Consider the following 22338-nt stretch of genomic DNA (forward strand, 5'->3'; position numbering starts at 1 on the left):
TTTAATATATAATAATATTAATAAATAAACAAAAGGAATTGTATGTTGTAGAATCTACTAGATAAGTCCAGAATTTTTACCTGCGGTTAAGACCAAAATTATTAAAAGTAAAACCTAGTTAAAGTAGTATTTGGTTTTTCCTATTATGATTGGGACTTGGATGAAAAAGGAAGAAACACAAGTTTTCCAATTGTGAAAAGGAAAATACAATTAACCGACTCTTAAACTTTATAAATAGACCATCTTCGACTCCTCTTTATTCCATTCATCATTCAACAATCTCTCTCATTCCAATAGCTTTTGCATAATTCATAAACAATATGTCTTCGAAAAAGATAGAGTTGGTGAGCTCTGATGGCGAGTCTTTCGTAATTGAGGAAGTGGTGGCGAGAAAACTGCAGATCGTAAGGCACATGATCGAAGACGAGTGTGCAGACAAAGCAATCCCGCTTACAAACGTCACCGGAAAGATCCTCTCCATGGTGATCGAGTATTGCAAAACACACGTCAATGTTGTAGATGCTGAAGAAGAGATCAGCAAGGAAGCCAAGGAGAAGAAGGAAGATGATTCAATGTCTGAAGAAGAAGCCGCGAAGATCAAGGAATGGAAGCAGAGTTTCTCAAGGATAAAGATCTGGCGACAATCTTTCAACTCATTCTCGCTGCTAACTATCTCAACGTCAAAGGCCTTCTTGATCTCACTTGCCAGAACGTTGCAGATCACATCAAAGACATGACGCCAGAGGAGGTTCGTGTGATCTTTAATATCGAGAACGATTTCACACCCGAAGAAGAGGAAAAAGTTCGCAAGGAGAACTCTTGGGCTTTTGAGGAACCAGCTGCTCCAAAACCCTAACTTTTTTTTTTTTATTACTCTCTCTTTTTTGTTTTTTTGGTGAAGGAATGAATAATAATAATAATTTCCGATTTTTATCTATTGATTCAGTTTCGTTGTTTATTCTTTCTTTGCTGAGATATTATAACTGTATGAAAATATGCTTTCGTAATCCCTAATTATAATCGTCCACCAAAATCCTTCGGCGATTTAGAATCTTCGCCGGCAGTAAAAGTAGAACAAAACATCGCTGCCGTTCTCTATCGGGTTTCTCCATATCTTTGAAATCCCTTATCAATTTATTAAAATAATTAGGTAAATTTACTTTTTTCTTTTTAGCCACGTTATACGTATGAAATAAAATCATTTTTTTTTCGTTCCCAAATCTAGAAATCCTATATTTCATCATGAGGGAACAAAAAAACCTAGACTCTCATTAACATTCATAGGAACAAAAAAACCTAGACTCTCATCCAGGTACTTAATTCACCTCCATCCTATGTGTCAGTCTCTCTAAGTTTTTTCAATAATGGACTGATTAAGATTAGGTCTCAGTAATGTGCTGAGTTGAAATTTTGTGTTAAAGGGCTTTTTTTTGCATTAAAAGAAAATACAGTATAGAGTTTACGAGGGGGGAAGGGCAACACAAGTGCCAGATAAGTAGATGAAAGAAGATCACATGAAAGTGAGGAAGAGGCGGAAGGCTAAAGTGGAGTTTGGAGAAAATTTTATTCTTTGTATTTTAATTATACATTGAAAAATACAAATTTTATATAAATTATAAAGATTTTGTTTATATTTTTTTGACAATTTTTTTCCAACAATTAGCTACAACACTATACACACTAAATTAGCTACAATACTATAGACATATGGTCCCAATTTGTAACAAATTTATGACAAATAACCGGGTAGCTTCTTGTGAGGCTATTAGCCACGAAATTTTGTAATTTTTTTAATCTAGTTGATACTAATATTTCTGACGCAGATTGTAACAAATAGGAGTAGATAAATGTAACAATTAGTAACAACTTGTGACATATTAATTTGTCTCTAACTTGTGGCAATTTGCGATAATTTTTTTCTAAGGGGAAATTTTATGACGACAAAATAGTTACAAAACTTTTTGGTCTCAAATCTGTAACAAAATTATTTTTGCTAGAAACAAATTCTTATAAAACTACGGGTTATCACTACACAATTTTTTGTAACTATACAACAAAATTTTACTAGAGACAAATTCTTATAAGCCTTTTTTTCTAGATAGGTTAATAAATGGTGACAAAAAGAGATTTAAGTATCTGCAAAAGTCTTAAGTTATTTGTATTTAAACTAAAGAAGACTCGACTGATATGTATGTTGTTAAACAATGTTTCAAGTTTTTAAAATGTAAAATTATTAGAGAGCAAAGTAAAATTTTGTAAAATTAATTATTTAAAAACTAATAAATAGAAAATCCCACTATAATTAAAATTTACATTGAGTTATAGGTGGTCCCAGAAAAGAAAAAAAAAGTATTTTATAAATTCAATCCTATAATATAACAACAATTATTATTTTGAGTATAGCATTAGCTAATCTTTTAAAATTAAATTACAAAGTGCTCAAATAGGATAACATCTAGAGAAATCTGATCAATACTTTTATTACTATATGTGTATGTAAAATATTATTACAAAGATAAGAGCCTAATTAATTAAATTAGGATTTTGTTGTTTCTTTATTTTGTTAATTTCCTCTAGGGGGAAAAGAAAATATTACTACATCCCTAAATTCAACAATGGATTTAGATACTCACTCATTATAAATAGCGACGTTACAATTTCTTCAGCATTCTCCCAAACATCTTCTTCTACTGTGTAAACCACCAAAAAAAAAAGAGAAAGAAAAAAAAAACACACTATGTCTTCGAACAAGATTGTGTTGACAAGCTCTGATGGCGAGTCTTTCCAAGTTGAGGAACAGGTGGCGAGAAAATTGCAGATCATAGCGCACATGATCGAGGACGACTGCACCGATAAAGCAATCCCGCTTTCAAACGTCACTGGAGAGATCCTTGGATTGGTCATCGAGTATTGCAAAAGACACGTTGACGATAAAGATAGTGATTCAATTGAAGCAACGAATGATAGTGAAGCAACTGAAGCAACTGAAGCCAAGGAGGAGCTCGTGAGGACTTGGGACAAAGAGTTCATGAAATCTCTCGATCTTGAAACGATCTTCTCAGTCATTCTCGCTGCCAACTATCTCAGCATCAAGAGCCTTTTAGATCTCACGACCCAGTACGTGGCAGATTACATCAAAGACAAGACACCAGAGGAGGTTCGAAAGATCTTCAATATTGAAAACGATTTCACACCGGAAGAAGAAGAAGAGATACGAAAGGAGAACGCATGGGCTTTTGAAGATGATCCAAAACCCTAACTTTTTGTTTTCGTTTTAAAATTGTTGATTTCGATGGTCGTTTAATCTTTGTTGATGACTTTCTTAAATATTTAGTCTCAAGTATGTCTTTGATTTTATGGTTTGTGGTTGCTTTTCAATTTCATGGTGTTATTATGTTCAATAATCTGTTTACTTAGATTTTTTTTTTTTTTCAGCAAATCAAAATATATTGATATCAAAAAATATTTACATGATACAAAAACATCTCAAAACAAACGTTTACCCAAATACATGAAATTATTACAATTTCAATGAAAGAGTGGGGAGTAACCATGCTATCATTAGATTTATAGGCTAATAGAAATAATTTGTTATGTTTCTCTTTCACATACTTTTTATTGGCTATCAGTTTGCTGCTGAAACTCCAAAATGCCTTTAGCATTTTTTTGATTAGTAAATGTAAATTCAAAGTTGTATGACATGAATCTGGATCTTGTATCTTCCTTGAAATCATCAGCAAGATTTCACTGTGTTCCTCTGGAAGATTCTTTGGTTTTCTTATCCATGTATATCTCTCACATGTCTCAATGAAGTAAACATGGTAGTTTTGATATTGACAATTCCTTTGGAACGTTGTGAGAAAAAGACTTCCAGTTTTGGTGATGAGATTTACCCCGAATCTTACTTTTCACTTTCCCTTCCGAAGAGAGCCTCCACATCTCTAAAACTTGTTAAAACCTTCGAGAGAACACTGCCATCTCCTAGACTCCTTGAGAAGAGTATGTCACTACCATACTCCTTGAGAAGAGTATGTCACTAGGCTTCTTCGGGAATTGATGGCCTCCGTCGGAGATCCTCGCCGAGAAGAGTGTAACATATCTTTTATTGAAGCGACTAAGCCACAGTTCATTACCATCATCTTCAAACCCAATATCGGATACTCCTGGATCCCAAATCTGGGTTTGATTACCCTTACACGATTTGCATAGATTGTTGTGTGAAGGAATGAAGCATCAATGGTGGAAACGAACAGTTTCAAACTTGAAACTATGGAAGCCGCCTGGCTGGATCCATGACGAAGAGACGCCGCCAACACTTCGATTCTCTTGTCGGATCATAGTCAAAAAGGAAAACTCTCGAAGAGATAAAATAGATGCAAACACAATAATCTTCAACCAAATAGCCATAAACTATATTTACCGATGTTATTTGAAACTAGAACTGTACAAAACAATAGTTTAGAGAAAATAAATTGTTGGAGTCTATCTTAGTTTTTTCTGTTTTGTGTTTTGCTTTGCGTTTCATTTGCTTATGTTATGTTGTTTACTGATTCAATGTTTCAGTTAGAGTCAAGTGGCTTTAGTTGGGTTAGTGGTCATAGTTGTTTCCTTTTTCCTCGTTTGAGTCAGTTCTGTCTTTGTAAGCCACTATAAAAGGCACTTGCAGTTCATTAATGAAGAATTAAGGGATTCTGGTCCAAAGTGACACAACGAGGCACATTATGCAGAGGTAGACGAGAAAGATGAAGGTTTGCTAATGGCTTGTGTGGAGCTTCTTAGAGCACAACAGAGTGATGTGTGGTTCGTGGATTCTGGGTGTTCGAATCACATGTGTGGAGATAAGGGGATATTCTCGGAGCTGGGCACAAGTTTCACTCACCATGTGAAGCTTAGTGACAACCATAAGCTGAATGTTGTTGGCAAAGGTGTGGTGAATTTTGTGTTTGGAGGAGTAACATATGTTGTAAGTGACGTTTACTATGTTCCTGAGTTAAGGAACAATTTGTTGAATGTTGGACAGTTACAAGAAAAGGGGTTGGATGTGCTATTCAAGGGAGGAATGCAGAAGACGTGTAGCATTTTCTATCCAACAAGAGGAAAGATACATGAGTCCATCATGACTGCAAACAGGATGTACGTGTTGATAGCTGAAACATGTGGAAGTGAAGGTGAGGGAGAAAAATGTCAATGTCTGCAAGTTGATGTCTCTAACATAACAGAAGTGTGGCATCACCGTTATGGTCATTTAAGCTACAGCGGTCTACTCACTCAACACAACAAGAAGATGGTCATGGGCTTGCTAGCGATTCAACAAGTCAAAGCTACATGCGAAGCTTGTGTGAAAGGGAAGCATCATCGGGTGCCTTTCCCTAAACAAAGCACATGGAGAGCAACCGAAAAGCTGTAACTCATTCATTTGGACTTGTGTGGTCCGACTACTCCTCGTCAAAACAATCAGAAGAGGTACCTAATCAGTTTTATTGATGACTTCTCTAGGAAAACTTGGATCTCTTTTGCCTTAAAGAAATCAGAAGCTCTGCATCATTTCAAGTTATTCAAAGCATTTGTTGAAAAACCAAACTCGAATGTTCATAAAATGCTTAAGATTAGATCAGGTGGAGAGTACAATTCTGGAGAATTTAAGGAGTTCTGTGACAAGCATGGGATCTTGAGGCAACTGACTACTGCATACACTCCTCAATAGAATGGAGTAGCTGAAAGGAAAAATTGAACCATCATGAACATGGTGAGAACAGTTCTGCGAGAGAAAGAGATCCCACGATTGTTCTGGCCTGAAGTTGTACAATGGGCAAATCATGTTCTTAACAGATCACCTACAATGGTTGTGAAAGACAAAACTCTGGGGGAAGAATGGAGTGACAAGAAGCCATCAGTAGGGTATTTCAAGATCTTTGGTTGTGTGGGGCACATTCACATTTCAGATGTCAAGCGAGCCAAACTTGATGACAAAAGTGTGAAGTGTGTCATATTAGGCTACAGCAGTGAGTCTAAAGCTTTCCAGATGTATGATTCAGTGGAGAAAAGAATTCACATCAGTCGTGATGTTATCTTTGAAGAAGAAATGAAATGGACTTGAGAGAAAAATCATTCGGCCGAACAGGATGTTGAGCTTGAGTTGGAGAACAATGAAACTAGGGAGATGAATAAAGAAGGTGATGAAAATGAGGCAGAAGATGTAGCGAATGATGCAAAAATGTTGAAGTTAATGATCAAAACCAATTAGTTCAGCCTCAAGTTGGAGAAACTATAGTTTGTAGGCCACCAATATGGGCTGTTGATTACACTTCGGGGGAGGAACTGTAGGATACAGAGGAAGAAATCAACATGGTGAAGGTTGACGTGTTGAATGTTGACTATCTCGCTTTTATGACTATTTCAGATCCCACACATTTCCAAAAAGCAGCTAAAAATCAAAAGTGGAGAGAGGCGATGGACACAGAGATGAGTTCCATTGAGAAAAATCAGATGTGGTCTATCACCACATTACTGGATGGAGCCAAAGCAATTGGAGTTAAGTGGGTCTACAAGACCAAACTTAATGAGCTTGGAGAGGTGGCTAAGTTCGAAGCGAGGTTAGTTGTGAAAGGTTATGCTCAAGAGAATATAGTGGATTACACAAAAGTCTTTTCTCTCATAGCTTAAATGGATACTGTGAGAATGATCCTTGCTGTAGCGGCACACAAAGGATGGGGAGTTTATCAATTAGACGTTAAATCAGCATTCTTGCATGGAGAACTAGAAGAGGAGGTATATGTGGAGCAACCTCAAGGTTATGAAGTCCCAGAAAAAGAAGAAATGGTTTACAAGCTACACAAAGCTCTTTATGGATATAAATAAGCACCACAATCTATGTTAAAAAGGTTTTAGTTGTGTTGGGTTACATAGATATATAGTAGATAATAAATTATAAGATTTTAATTTCTAGATACATGGATATAAGTATTTCTTATTCCCCTTACACTTGGAGTTACATGCATGCTTTGGTTTGGGCTATGGAGTCTATCCTGACTGGGGGGCTCATTTGTCAGTGTTTTGAGACTGATTGTGCGGAGCTAGTCGTGATGGTTCAGTCTCCTAAAGATTGGCCGACCTTTTCCAATCTACTAGGATTCCGCGTGAGTCAAATAAGCGGGCAGACTGTCTTACTCGTTCTTCACATATGTTAGTTTTTGAAATTTCATTTGTAAACTCTTATCCTCCGTTTGGGCAAGGAGTCATCAAGCTCGTCCTGCAACACGAAGTCGCAACTTGCAGATGCGATGACTAAACCATTGAAGCTAGCTACTTTTCAGAATGCTAGAGCAGCATTTGGAATGATCACATTGAGTGAACTGAATAGTTAAGTTCAAGGGAGGGTCTGTTGGAGTCTATCTTAGTTTGTTCTGTTTTGTGTTTTGCTTTGCGTTTCATTTGCTTCAGTTATGTTGTTTACTAAGTCATTGTTTCAGTTAGAATCAAGTGGCTTTAGTTGGGTTAGTGGTCAAAGTTGTTTCCTATTTCCTCGTTTGAGTCAGTTATGTACTTTGTAAGACACTATAAAAAGCACTTGCAATTCATTAATGAAGTTTAAGGATTCTGGTGCAAAACTGTATTTCACATAAACAACAGGAAAGAGGGCCGATAGACGCCAGAAAAGCCGGCGCCGGCCGGAAACGATGAGGACGAAGAGGTTTTGCTAGGAATGGTAGCTGTACGCAATCGTCTAAGGCGAGAGAGAAAAAAACGGTTTACTTTATATAAGTCAATGATTTCATATAAAATAATGTAGTACTGTATTTTCCATCATATATAATTATTTATGAAAATATGAGAGCATTTAATTACACTCGATGTGAGATAATATATATGATATGTCTATGTCTATGTCTACGTATACATTGAAATTATATGATAAAAGGAAAAAAATACATAAGAGTTACGACGCGACAATTGTTCTAAGTTCTACCATATAAAACGGTTATAACAGTAATTAGTAATTAGTAAAAAATGCAACCACAAAGAAAGAAAAAATCAGATGAAAAAATAATACGATAAAAAACACTCTCATAAAGGAGGTACTGCTAAAAAATCATAATAAATTGACATAACTTTGCGAGGACTATTTTGAACGATTATTAATATAATATAAATATAGATTATACAAAAAAAGATGATAAAGATGCGCTATCCTAAGTATTTGTTGAAGTGAAGGTATTGAATGAAAAGTAAAAATAGAGATATACAATTGTATAATCTTCTATATTAATAGAGAAGCATTCTTCATCAAATGTTGATGTGTTGTCGCTAGAGAGCTTGAAACACATTTTAGCAAATAAACTCTATTAATTAATCTTAATTATATCTATACCATTATAAACTTAAATAAAAATTCATTAAATAAATTAAACTATTTGTAGTCATTTAATTTTAAACTATATTATACTTCTTTAAAAAACAACAAGTTAATTTCTTTTAAAAATTTAATAATTATTCATGTTTTATTAAAATAAATTTCATACAAATTTTTTTACCGCGTTAAAATTATTATTTACTTTTAAATATTTCACGAGTGAAACATATTTTTATATAAAATAAACGTAAATTTGAGTAAGACAAAAAAAAAGAATTATTTCCATATTTTATTTTATACAAACTAATATCAAATCCCAAATAATAATTTTATTTGAATTGATTTATCTGCGCTATGTTCGGGTTATTACCTAGTGCATATTTAAAGCTAATTAAAACTTTTACATTACTATAATCATTTCAAAGCTTTTTTGTTAAATTAATTATTTTTAAAATTTTCTTTAAATTTGAAATAATATATGTTAAATTAAAAAGTTTATAGTATATAATAACTTTAGTTATTGAAATTCGAACTATTTAAATTCTTCATAAAATGAAAAAAAAAAATATTTATCAAATCACAAATAGTTGGTAGCAAAATATCTGAGATGAGGCGAAAGTATGTATAATTAAAAAGAAATAAGTTATTAAATAAACACAACTATTTTTGAAAGACTCAACTATTACAACAAAGAGTTATGATCAAAAATATGAATAAAACATGATGAACAATACAATCATAATAGATATTTTTAAAATGATGATATATTCTAGAAAATGAAAATATAGAACTGAGATTTTTTCCAATTTTTATTATTATATAAATTTAGATTTTAGTATTTTTGTGACATCATAATTTATATCTTTTAATATTTATAAGTATTTACTCCATCATCTGTTCCTATTAAGTATAAAAGTTCTTATAAAAAATTTCAGAAAATTCAGATGTTAGAATAAACAAAAATTATATTCTCTAAAAATCTTATTGAGCATTAAGGATAATATAAAATTTTTGGTTAACTGGCTCTAAAAGCAAATGGGTGCCCTATATGGTTATACCACACCATTACAATTGACACCAAGTCTTCTTCACAAAACATGATTTGTAACTTGATGCATATGTAGTTGACTGCACCGATTATAGGATTAGGGTGCTATTTAAATGATGAGTTTTTTAACAGATCTACCACATTACAAAACCTTTCTTTTTCTTTCTACCACATTTGTAACTCTTTTCACCCTATACCACAACCTCAAATGAAAATACAAAAATACCCTTTATCTAATATAGAAATATATAATATATATTTATTCTTCATGTTTATCTCTCTCTCACACACTCTCTCTCTCTTTTATTCTTTTGTTTTTCTTACAAATGTTTACATTCACTCCATTATCTTTTAGATCTACAAGCATAATTAATTAAAATTCTTCATAATTTATCTTTCTCAGTTACATTCGTCTCTAGACTTTATATTCTATAAGATTCGTTTGTAGACAAGTCGAAACTTATTTTTTGGATAACTATTTTGTCCACGGTATTTAATTGCTCCATGACATTATGTTTTTGGTCCATCATATTTCTTGTCCACCGTTATAATTTTGTCTATAGTACTTTGAAATCATATCTTAGCCGTCAATATTTCTTTCTTAAATTCTTATCATAGAAAAGTTACGAATTTTTTTGTTCGTGGACAAGCGTCATATCCACTTAGATCTTTTGAATTATGATTCGCTTACTTGTAACTGTGGACATTTTATTTTTACTAATACTTATGGACAAGTTACTTAAATTATGTTGGCAGACAAAAATTTGAAACAAAACAAATTTCGTAATGATGGACAATAATTATTGTACACTTGTTTATTCTTTGGTCCACAAAAAAACATAAAAATATTTAATAATTAATATTTTATTATTGGTTCCACGTCATAAAAACAATTTTGTCTCTTTAAATTTGTCACTTTCTGTAGGGATAATTTCTTCTTTTTATATGTGATAAAAGTTTATTTATGCTAGTTTTGAAAAAATGTTTTCACATATGGTAGTTTAGAAAAGTTTTTTTAGGAAATGTGGTAGTTTCCACTAAATTCCCTTAAATGATATTGAAGTTGCATATATGCGAATGATAATTTATACTCCCTCTATCTCAAAAAGATTGATGTTTGGAAGTTTTTACACATTTTAATAAAAAAATAATTACTAAGTTAAATATATTTTTTTCTTTGACTAAAGAGATATTATTTAATTTTAAACCAATAACAATTCAAAAAATTTAATATTTTCAATGATTACTTCTTGAAGTTTACAAAGCATCAATCTGTGACAAAAAAATATCTCAAAACATCAATCTTTATGAAACAGAGAGAGTATTTGAATAAAACGAGGATTTAACCCTTGTTTTATACATTTTTTATAGTTGAGTCAAATTTATTCCGTCTTACAACCCGTTCACAATATAACATGGAAACATTTTTTGATTTGTTACATTTGTCTTTTTTATAATATGGCACTGAATTAATGTCTAATATTGTAGACGATGTTGAACACACCTTTTTCCATTCCATTTTCTAAAAATACCTTTTCATGTTGACCATTTTTAAAACTACCCCTTTTTTGGACAAAATGACCAAATTATCCTTTTTTAATGACAATAAGAATGTAAAGTCACCAAAATCAAAAAAATTTCCCGCCAAAAATGAAAAAAAATTCCCGCCAAAAAATAAAAAAAAAATCCCGCCAAAAATAATTTTTTTCCCGCCAAAAATTATTTTTTTTCCTGCCAAAAAAATAAAAAAAAAATCCCGCCAAAATCGAAAAAAATTTCCCGTCAAAAATTATTTTATCCCGCCAAAATTTTGAAATGTATACATTTTAAAAACCTTGTAAACGCTTTTAAAAACCTTGTAAATTCGTTTACAAGGTGTTTAAAAACCTTACAAAAACCTTGTAAAAACGTTTACAAGGTGTTTAAAATCTTTTAAAAACCTTGTAAACGCTTTTAAAAACTTTTAAAAGCGTTTACAAGGTGTTTAAAAACCTTTTAAAAACGGTTTTTAAACACTTTTTTAAAAACATTTTGAAAACATTTTAAAAACCTTATAAAAACCATATAAAAGCGTTTAAAAGGTGTTTAAAAACCCTTTTAAAAACCTTTTAAAACTCTTTTTAAAATCTCGTAAAAGCTTTTACAAGGTGTTTATAAGGTTTTTATGAGGTTTCTATCTTATAAAACCTTTTAAACACCTTGTAAATTTTTTTGGCGGGAAATTTTTTTTTTCGAAAATTTTTGTCGGGAAAATTTTTTGAAATTTTTTTGGCGGGAAAATATATCGGAAATTCTTTTGGCGGGAAAAATTTGTTTTTCTTTTTATTAAATAAAATAATCTAAGGGTAAAATGGTCATTAAAAATTAAAGGAGGGCAAAAATAAAAATAGCCAAAAAATAGGGTAGTTATGAAAAGGGGTATATCAAAAGGGGTATTTTTAACAAATTCTCTCTTATTAATAATTGAGTAAAAGATATCCATTTTTACAAATTTATTTCACACTATATGCAGAGTTCTTTTTTATTTTATTTTAATTTTATGTATTATACGATGATTCAAAGCAATTAAAAGACAAAATCAAATAAATATGACAAATCTTAACACTATGTTCTAAATATCTATATTATTAATTGTTGAATGCACAATCTATGTTAAAAAGGTTTTAGTTGTGTTGGGTTACATAGATATATAGTAGATAATAAAGATTTTCTAGAAAAATGGATAAAAGTATTTCTTATTCCCCCATACACTTGGAGTTACATGTTTTGTTTGGGTTATGGAGTCTATCCTGGCTGGCGGGTCAGTGTTTTAAGATTGATTGTGCGAAGCTAGTCGCGATGGTGTAGTCTCCTGAAGATTGGCCGGCCTTTTCCAATCTACTAGACGATATCAGTTTTGCTCGGAGCTGCATTTCCCTCTTTTTCTCTTACTAGGATACCGCGTGAGTCAAATGCGCGGACAGACTGCCTTGTTCGATCTTCGCGTACGTTAGTTTCTAAAATTTCATTTGTAAACTATTATCCTCCGTTTGGGCAATTAATCTTAGAGTTCTTTTCTAATTCTATGTTTGGTTGACAAAAAAAAAAAGTAATTCTTATTCCAAATATATCTTTAACGAGGTTATAATATATTTTGCCTTTTAAAGTGATGGCATTAATCGTAATATCTTACAAACAATTGCTCTTAAACATGTATAGTTAAAAAATAATATAAATATATATATATATATATTAGATGTATAGATATTAAGATATAACTTTGAAATTACAATATTTGTATAACATTTATATTAGAACAATGTGTGTAGTATAATTGGGGTTATATTAATTATCTTCCACCAAAAAAAAATTGGGGTTAAACGATTAAAGACCTTAAATACTTTAGGAATTTTTTATAAATAAAGATATTTTATTACCCTTTCCTTATTGCTTTGGAAATTAAAAAGGGAAAAATTATCATATTTTCTAATTCCTAAATTCAATAATTGGCCGACTCTTCTCATCAGATAAATAGAGAGACGATCATCATACCTTCTTCGATCTCTCATTCAATATCTCTGATTAAATCTCCTAAAAAAATTCTTTTTCGTTTAGCCACACAAAAGAAAAAAACAACAACATGTCTTCGAACAAGGTTGTGTTGACTAGCTCCGATGGTGTAACTTTCGAGATTGAAGAAGCGGTGGCTCGTAAATTGCAGATCATAGGGCACATGATCGACGATGACTGCGCCGATAAAGCAATCCCGCTGGCGAACGTGACTGGTAAGATCCTCGCACTGGTCATCGAGTATTGCAAGAAACACGTCGATGATAAAGATTCAACCAAGGAAGAGGAAGCCAAGGCGGAGGAGCTCAAGACTTGGGACGTAGAGTTCATGAAAAATATTGATATCGAAACAACCTTCTCAATCATTCTCGCTGCTAACTATCTCAACGTCAAAGACCTTCTCGATCTCACTTGCCAGAGCGTTGCAGATCATATCAAAGACATGTCGCCAGAGGAGATTCGAACGATCTTCAACATCGAGTGCGATTTCACACCCGAAGAAGAAGCAAATATTCGAAAGGAGAACGCGTGGGCTTTTGAACCTGAACCAAAACCCTAAACTCTTTTTTTTTGGTTTCGTTTTCTAATTGTCGATTCCGATCGATGTTTTCTATTATCTTTTGTTGATGGCTTTTAATTTGTCTTCTTTCATCGTTTTTCTCAACTGTGTGGATTGACTTGGTTTCTCTAGTTTCGATTCGTTTTACTTAATTTCATGGTGTTATGTTATCTTCGTCTCTTGTTTCTGCTAAATTCTTAGTCGGAAAACAGTAGAATACAGGCGGCGCCGCCGTTTGATAAAGACTTGGGCACCGGAAAGTTATCATGATACATGTGACATATCTAGGGTTTCTCTATTCCCTTTTACTTTTAATAAATATCGACTAGGGTAAATTCCAAGAATAATGACTTACGCAATACGAGTATTGACTAGGTTAAAATTTCTACGGCTTGGCTTATTTGAGAAAATCATTAATATAAGTTGTTGAACAAAAAAATGATTAGAATAAATTCTTAATTCAAACAGGGTATTTTATCTACACACATGATATATAAATACTAGTAATAAAATTAAGTAGAGATATTGAAAACTATATTTCAATGCTCTAGAGCTTTTGACACCTATTATTCAATCCGTCCTTGGAAGCTTCATGTTTCTTGGTCATCTCTCATTTGGCATAAAGTGGCGATCCCTAAGATTCAACAACAGCTTGGCTCAAGCTCTGTTTGAGATAGTGTGGCTCATAAGATGGGTCTATCAAATGACGTCCCTCACTCTTGGGACCAAATTCTCCTCTGGCTACATCCCCTAAGATTAATTCATTCATTTACCCTCCTTCAAGGCTAGGCAAGGAGGAACTTATAACTTGTGGAAAGAGCGTAGCCGTCGGTTTCATCAGGGTTTGTCTCTACCACATGTTACCATCTCTATGAAAATCTTGTTGGTGATGAAAAACAAACCAATTGTTCTCAACAACATGGGATCCGGATACGGTGAGGACTTGATCCATCTCTCTGGTCTTAAGATGTGGAAAGAACAACATCACAATGGGCCGATTAAGCAAGATTATTATTTTATTATAGGCCCTTTCAAGCCCAATGATATGAGCCGATTAGCTCTCATACGAGTATTCTCTACATGTTTAATATGGGTATTGTAAGTTTGGAGCTCATTCTCTTTCTTTTTCACCCATTATACTCTAGTTAAATTCAAATCGTAATGACCAAATAGGGTTTAATGACCAATACACATGTACTCTAAAGTTCTATATATATGCGAGGTAAAATATACAATCGTGAAAGAAACAAATCTTACACACATTTTTCCTAAAACAGGATATATATACTTCCAAGTTTAAATCTATATGATATACCAATTTTATGGGTTTTGAAACATTTTGATAAAAAAATATAGGTAAGATTTTTATTTTATTTTTATAATTAAAATATAGGTAAGATTTTTATTTTATTTTTATAATTAAAATATAGGTGAGATAGTTAGGGATTAATTATGTTAATTTGTTGGGCGACGTGTTCGTATTTTCATCTTTTATAATCAAACTGCATGACGCATGGTTTTCATCTTTCTCGCTCGAGTTGCTTGGAAGTTGAGCGAACTCTTTTACTTTGCTTCCAAGGTTAATGATTATAATGATACTTCTTGTTCATTATTATCAATAATTCTCGTAGAAACATCATATCGATGTGATTTCGAATTAAGTTGTTCATGATGGGACAAGCCCTTCCAAACCATATTAGCACTCTTTTACGTTATATATCTAGAAATTACAGGATTAACAAATCTACGGTAAATGATAAAACAATTTATAAGAGATTTCAATAAGCAGAAATAGACTACTCTTTGTTATAATGTTACTATATTTAGAAGTTTTTTTTGTAGCTATTACTCAAACAAATGATGACGAACAAAAAACAAACCCCAAGGCACATGATATTTATCATTGTGGTTTCACGGACACATGGAAATTTACACATATACAATTACTTAATTTTTATTCTAGCTAGGTTAAAATAATTGTTTATCAATAAGAAGTTTAAAATAATTTTTCTTTTCTTCGCAAAGATTTATTACTTCTGTTTTTTTCCCTTGTTTTCATATCAACACAATTAAAAAACATGATATATTCTATTTTCTCGGAGATATTACCTACCTACTGGTGTAAAATATGGAGGCATTTAAAGTTGTCTCAAAGCATAAAAGTTTATTTATCATAAAAGAAGAAAACAATCAAAATCTACAATTTTCCACATTCGGTAGGGACAAACGACACCGTTTCTTTCTCAAGATCATGAAGTACATTAAAATTCTGCTGCTGAACATTTCCGAAAATAGACATCCTATTAGAACTTCCCATGGCCAAACACAAAAGGCCTGTGCTCGAATCCGCCACCATGTAGTTCTCTCCGGGAAGCTCCAAATCCGCACCTTTAAAATGGAAAATTAGCTTAGGAACTGCAATATCCTTTTCAACATTAGGTAACTTGAAGCACAAGTCAAGTCCCGTAGATCCCGAGTCATCGACTGGTAGACTCATACGGGAAGTAAACTCTTCCTTCAACTCCTTAAAGGCGGACTCCTCAAGATACGTGATGGTCGTTCCCGAGTCTATGATCATGCCTCCCGTTCCATCTTCGGTTAGTTCGAAATTAGACTTTTCAACAGAAAGGCGTTTTCCTCCAACGGTGATACCTTGTAACTCAAGGTAATAGAACGAAGGCTGATTCGGATTCCGTAGCAAAGACATCGTTTTGGTTACTTCGCCATCTAAACTTGCACCTGTTTTGTTGACGATATTCGAGGCTAAAGATCCGATAAACAACGAGCTAGATGCTTCGCTATCCTCAATCGAGGTTAAGCAATAAGAGAATTTAGTCTCTTTGAGCTGAGAGATAAGCGAGAGAGGTCCACGACCAAGACCTACAAGACCTGAGCCTTGTGAGAACCCGTCCCCTTCGTTCTCAACCCCACACCCGAAACCGATACCAGGAATCGAGTTCCCCTCCTCGAAAGTGAACGTTTCCGTAGCCAAGAACCCACTTGTGGATGAGTAATCTCCATAGGTATACAAATACTCACAAGCATCATTGTCTTGGTTGCAGTTTGATCGAGGCAATGCGTTGCAAAGACCAGAAGAGCACCCTACTTTCGAGTAAGAGGAAGATTTCTCCGGGTCAAAAATCGGAGTTGGTTGATCAAAACATTCCGTACACGGCTTGCATTGAGTCCATATAAGGTCACTTCCGGTATCAAAAATAGCCGAGTATTTAACCGCCGGGTTTCCAATAGATAACTCCATAAGAAACTCGCCGCTTCCTCCATGAGTAGGTGCTTTAATGTTATTAGTATCATCAGGATTAGACGCTACAGCCAAAACAGCTACAGCTCCTAACCTGTTCAATCTGTGGAAACCACGGTTAATCCCTCTTTGAATCTTTTGGATCTTGGTGAGGTTTTTACCTGAATCCACATGTTGAAGACTTAATCGAAAACCGGATCTTGGAAGGTTCTTGGGAAGAGGACGGTCGATTAATGATCTGCTTGATGATGAAAGTGATATTAAACATGAGAAAAGAATAAGAAAGAAAGGAAATAGTAAAGAAAATGATGAAGAAGAAGAAGAAACCATGGTTTCTGTGTGTGTGTGTGAGATAGAGTGGATTGATGAGAGATTAAGGGAGTGTTTATATAAGGAGTTTTTAGGACACAAAAAGAAAGAGTTACAGAACAAAGTTAGGCGTGTAAGAAGATAAACACTGATGTAACTTCCCTACTTAAAATGAGGAGAGGCTTTTTAAGAGATCCATTCAAACAAGCAAGCCCTCTTCTTTCGTCAAGTTAGTTGAGAAAACTTTTGCGTTTTTCTTTTCTCCTCATCATCTAATACTGTTGGAAAAAGTTATATAACAGATTTCTTTATTACGGGCTTGTTTTATATAAGCCCACTAAAACTACGTTTAGTGATAGTATTCAGTCAATTTTATGATTAATAAGCTTTAAACTTTAGGCTCATACTTAGTTTGAAGGCTAAGCAAAGAATTTATTAGACAAAAAGGAGTCAAACACGATGTTGATTATCTAAGTTTTGTCCATATATAAATATTCAGCTGGCTTGTTTCAAATTAAGAGTTGTCAACAAGTTTAAGTCCCCAGCTAATATCTTCACAATGTCTGACGTGCGGGACAACTTTACCGGTGTCAGTTCCTCGTTTTGCTTTGCAGTCGTAGTAAGGAGGAGCATGGAAACAAGGATCTGGCGACATAGCTCTACCACAAGGTGGATTTGTGTTGGTTTGATTCTCTTGTTTATACAGAATCCAAGCTCTTAATCCTCCAAGTCCTTGAGCTACATACCCAAATGTAGACCAAGCACTAATAACCAACTTATCAGTTAAGCTCAACAAGTACATCTCTGCCCAAGCTTTCCTGTTATGCATTAACTTCTCTGTTTGTTGATGTCCTTCATGACTTGGCTGATGTATCCCAATCACATCTCTTGTTACAGTTGGATTTTCCCAATACATTGTCTTCAAGATCTCAAAGTATCCTGTTGTTAAAGAAGTGACCAAGACAGATTTGAGTTTCAAGTCTTCTTCTGATGGCTGCTTGTGTTGTTCTTCTCCTTTGCTTAGTTTAGGTAACAAATCCTCGTTTTGAACGCACGCAATGATTTGCTTCGTGACTTGAGGAGATACGCCTGACTTCTCATCAAAGACTCTTATTTGAAGACCAATCCTCTCATCTGCTTTGGCTAAGTAAGCTTGGTAGTATCTTGTGATTAGTCCCCATACATTATTTGAAGGATGGAAAAGGTAACGACCCAAATGGTGAAACACCGTTCCTTTCTCGGGAAACATCATACCAAGCTCTTCCTCAAACGAAGGAATCAAGAAGAGAGATGGTGCAAAGAAGTTGTTTGTCCTCATGATCAACCAAGGAACATTCTTTAAAAGATTCTGATCTTCTGCGCAGAAGAACATTTTGTCCTGGTCGTTGTAATCGTGAGCTAGATGGAGATAGAGATGAGACATAGACGATACAGAGGAACTGTTAATCAGTTTCTTCTTTAGCATGTCTCCGTGGCAATGAGCTGAGTTTTGTCCAAAGCCACTGAACTGACTAGTTAAGGTGAAATCTTTAGGTAACAACCAAGTGGTATCGAGGAACGGTTCGCAGAATAAGTCCTTGAATTGCTCTCCTCCTTCAACGAGCAAGACTCTATCTGTCAACATTGCATAGAGAAAAGCAGAAGCAATACTAATAATCCGGTTTCCTAATCCACTAAACGACATCCAAACAACATACTTGCATCCTTCTGATTCCTCATCATCAGTTTGTTTCAGTTTAAGCAGTCTTTCCGCTTTGATATATGGTCTGGTTCCTGGTCCACATCGTTTATGAAGCTCTTCGTAAGCTCTAAGCTTCGAAAGTAGATGCAAAGAAGGTTTATGCGGTGAAGCTTTACGGTATTGGTAAGATTGGTATCTACTCAAGCAAGACTCTTTCTTGAATCCAGAAACAAGTAGTCCTCCAAGCAGAGACAAACCTACAGAATCTGATGGAACATTCCAAGAAAGATATAAACATTCCAATCCCAAAAGAAAACAGTAGAAGGTAAGTTAAACAACATATATATATCATTGTCTTACCCTTTTGTTCCTGATCTCTCTGCAATGTTGAATCATCTGAGGATGTCACATTTGGTTCCGGTTCCATTCGTATGATTCTGGTGGCTTCTACAAAGCCATTTCCTTGATCATATCCAAACATGGCTACGATTACTAGCAAGACAGGGATAGTAACCATGAATAAAGCTAAGATCTCTGTGATTCTCATTGCTCCCAAGAATCTGCATCTCTTTTCTTGTACTCCAAATTGTTCTTCCGGTTCTTTATCAATGGCTTTGGAAAGAGGTAATCTTCTTCTGGATGGATACATTTCTATTCAGAAACCCTAAGATCTAAACAAAAAAATGAAAATAGAAATCAAATCTGATCTCTCCCTTTTACCTTCTTCATCTGTTACATGGAAAAAGAGTAAGAGAAGAAGCAAAGATTCATCAGATTCACGTTTTACTGCAACAATACAATACAAAAAAAAAAAAAAAAAAAGGAGACTTTGGTAATAAAGACTCAACCTTTATGCTCTTGTCTTATATCTAATTTGAGAAAATGTCAAAAGCACAAAATTTGACTTTATAAAAGCTAATTTAAGAAGAGGGAGGGTGTTACACATAATAATACATCTGTTAGAGATAGAATCCCAAAACCAGAAGTAATATCAAAACCCCTTTATTATAAAGTAGAGAAACAGAACAATAACGTAACAAGAGTAAAACTCAACTTAGTTCTCTTCCCTCGGCCTAATCCGATAGAAACCTCCAAAGCTCTCAATTGCTTGGATGAGTCTTACAACCTAGACTTCATCTCTATATATAATCAAACGTAAAGTAAAACCCTAAGAGAAAAGGAAATAAGAAAAATAGAAATAATCCTAAATAGCTAAATAGAAATATTCGTAACAATATCAAAAGATCAAAACAGGAGTAGAGCAAAAAATCAAAAAAAAATCATACTAGCTTCAGTCCCCAGCTCATATCCTCACAATGTCTCACATGAGGAACTAGTTTTCCCGTGTCGATACCCGTTTTTGCTTTACAATCATAGAAAGGAGGCGCGTGGAAACAAGGCTCCATCGACATAGCCCGGCCACACGCAGGATCAGGAGCTGTACGGTTCTCGGGTTTATAGAGTATCCAAGGCTTTAAACCACCAAGACCTTGAGCTACATATCCGAACGTAGACCAAGCACTTGTCACAAGATTATCTGTCAAACTCAAAAGGTACATTTCCGCAAGAGCTTTTCCATTATGCATCTTTTTTTCTGTCTGCTGATAACCTTCTTGGCTTGGCTGGTGAACACCAATGATTTCTCCAGTCGATGTAGGATATTCCCAATACATACTCTTCAGATTCTCCGAGTAGCCAGAGCTCAAAGATGTGACAAGTACAGCTTTGTGTTTGGGGGTTCTAACTTGGCGAGATCTTTCAACTAGTGTATCTACTTCAGGTAGAAGTTTCTCCTTTTGAGTACAAGATGAGATCTGATCCATCACATGCTGAAATGGACCTGCGCCTACGTCGAAAACTCTTACTTGAATCCCAATCTTCTCATCCGCATGGGCTAAGTAAGCTTCATAATACCTAGTGACTAAGCCCCATACTTGGTTTGTTGGATGAAAAAGATATCTACCTAAGTGATGAAACACAGTCGCTTTCTCCGGGAACAGCTTGTTTAGTTCATCATCAACCCCCGGTATGAGCCATAGAGATGGAACAAAGTAATTGTCTGTCTTGACGATCAACCAAGGGACTTTCCCAATTACGTTTTGGTCTCCTTCACAGAAGAACATCTTATCATGATCTCCATAATCATGTACCAGATGAAGATAAAGATAAGACAAAGTTTTCTCAGTATCAATCGCCTGATTCTTCACCATACCTCCATAACAACGTGAGGATTTCTGATTCAATCCATCAAACTGATCAGTCATAGAGAAATCTAATGGCAGTAACCACGACATACCGGGAAACGGCTCACAAAAGAGTTCATCCATGTCTTTGCCTCGGTCAACAAGCAAGACTCTATCCGTCAAAAGCGCATAGAGAAAAACGGAAGCTAGAGAAAGTATCCTGTTCCCTAACCCACTGAAAGAAACCCACACAACATATTTGCATTCACCATTGTCATCAATATGGTCTTGATCAAGTTTCTTAAGTGCTTCCTTGTAAGATTCAGTACCCGGACCACAACGCTTGTGAAGCAATTCATAGTTTCTAAGCTTAGAGATGAGATATGGAGAAGGTTTGTAAGGGGAAGGTTTACGGTAAAGTACTGATTGGTACCTACTGAGACAAGAACCTTCATCAAAACCAGAAGCTAGTAGTCCTCCGAGAAGCTTATCTGAATCATTTAATTCTACAAAAAAAATATATATATATATCAAAACAGAATCTAAAACGGGGAAAGAAGGAAACGAACATTCTAAGCTAAAGACCAAACAAAAGAGCACTTTTTTACACCTCAGACCAAAACACACAGTCTTGGGACCAACAAAGACTCAATTTTTATGGCAGTCTCCATGAAAACTCCAACTAGCTTATGAATTCACTCCATAAAACATAACCTGGTTTTGTCACCACTCACTGCAGATTCTAAACTATGAATCACAGTAAGCTTAAACGCAAAACCAAACAATCTTGCTCAGTTAAAGAGAATCAAAACTTTGTTGTAAAATTGAAATCGAAAAGGAGCTATGGACATATAAAGGCAAATGCTTGAGTGTAAGAACGAGATCTAAACTAATAAAGTTCAAAACTTTGACTTGGATGAACACACATACCGATTTTGGTAACATTGGAGAAACCTCCGCCGTCGAGAACTCTTGCTTCGGCGAAACCCATTATCCGATTTGAATCAGATGGGTGGTGGTTGAAGATCATTGAGAATACTACTAGTACAGAGCAAAGTATCAAGCAAGTAGTGAAGGTTCTCGTGAGGTTCATCGTACCGGAGCTGAGATACTTCATCGGAACTAGTTCGGAGAAGTTAACGGACTTTGAACCGCCGGTGGAGGTTCTGATCGGAGACGATCTTCTCCTATACGGACTCTGATCCATTGATTGCTCTTGAGGGAGACAGAGACAGTCACCGACTTCATTACTTTAATTCAGAACTTGTCTCCACGACATTGTTTAGTTGGAAATATAATATATTTCAATTGAACGTCTTTACTTCTAACATTATTACATTTTACACCAGAAACTTTATAATGTCCAATTTTGACCCTAAATGTGACTGTTATGAACCCAT

General features: G+C 34.4%; 2 protein-coding genes and 4 pseudogenes across 6 annotated transcripts; 3 read left to right on the plus strand and 3 right to left on the minus strand.

Moving 5' to 3' along the window:
* Positions 1 to 131: 131 nt before the first annotated feature.
* On the plus strand, positions 132 to 929 carry LOC104790082 (SKP1-like protein 14 pseudogene; annotated as a pseudogene).
* Positions 930 to 2537: 1608 nt separating this feature from the next.
* On the plus strand, positions 2538 to 3482 carry LOC104790083 (SKP1-like protein 14 pseudogene; annotated as a pseudogene). Its single transcript, XR_015560268.1, has one exon. The product of XR_015560268.1 is annotated as an SKP1-like protein 14 pseudogene (transcript).
* Positions 3483 to 12914: 9432 nt separating this feature from the next.
* Positions 12915 to 13648, plus strand: LOC104790084 (SKP1-like protein 14 pseudogene; annotated as a pseudogene). The gene has a single exon (XR_015560179.1). The product of XR_015560179.1 is annotated as an SKP1-like protein 14 pseudogene (transcript).
* Positions 13649 to 15650: 2002 nt separating this feature from the next.
* Positions 15651 to 17335, minus strand: LOC104790085 (aspartic proteinase nepenthesin-1 pseudogene; annotated as a pseudogene). The gene has a single exon (XR_015560269.1). The product of XR_015560269.1 is annotated as an aspartic proteinase nepenthesin-1 pseudogene (transcript).
* Positions 17336 to 17485: 150 nt separating this feature from the next.
* LOC104790086 (fucosyltransferase 2) lies at positions 17486 to 21444 on the minus strand. 2 transcript variants are annotated; one of them, XM_010515785.3, is made up of 3 exons: positions 19810 to 21444; positions 19116 to 19484; positions 17486 to 19021 (listed from the first exon to the last, which is right to left on the minus strand). In XM_010515785.3, exons 2-3 carry the CDS (start codon positions 19402 to 19404, stop codon positions 17589 to 17591), a joined length of 1722 nt encoding a protein of 573 aa, XP_010514087.1. In that variant the 5' UTR covers positions 19405 to 19484; positions 19810 to 21444; the 3' UTR covers positions 17486 to 17588. The 2 variants fall into 2 exon arrangements, with proteins under 2 accessions (XP_010514087.1, XP_087311838.1); XM_087455712.1 differs by lacking the exon at positions 19810 to 21444 and adding an exon at positions 19604 to 19730.
* LOC104790088 (galactoside 2-alpha-L-fucosyltransferase) lies at positions 19742 to 22203 on the minus strand. Its single transcript, XM_010515788.3, has 2 exons — positions 21869 to 22203; positions 19742 to 21444 (listed from the first exon to the last, which is right to left on the minus strand). The coding sequence occupies exons 1-2, from the start codon at positions 22143 to 22145 to the stop codon at positions 20036 to 20038; spliced, it is 1686 nt and encodes a 561-aa protein (XP_010514090.1). The 5' UTR covers positions 22146 to 22203; the 3' UTR covers positions 19742 to 20035.
* Positions 22204 to 22338: the final 135 nt, after the last annotated feature.

This window comes from Camelina sativa, chromosome 6, assembly GCF_030686135.1.
Source record: "Camelina sativa cultivar CO46 ecotype springtype chromosome 6, ASM3068613v1".
Classification (NCBI taxonomy): Eukaryota; Viridiplantae; Streptophyta; class Magnoliopsida; order Brassicales; family Brassicaceae; genus Camelina; species Camelina sativa.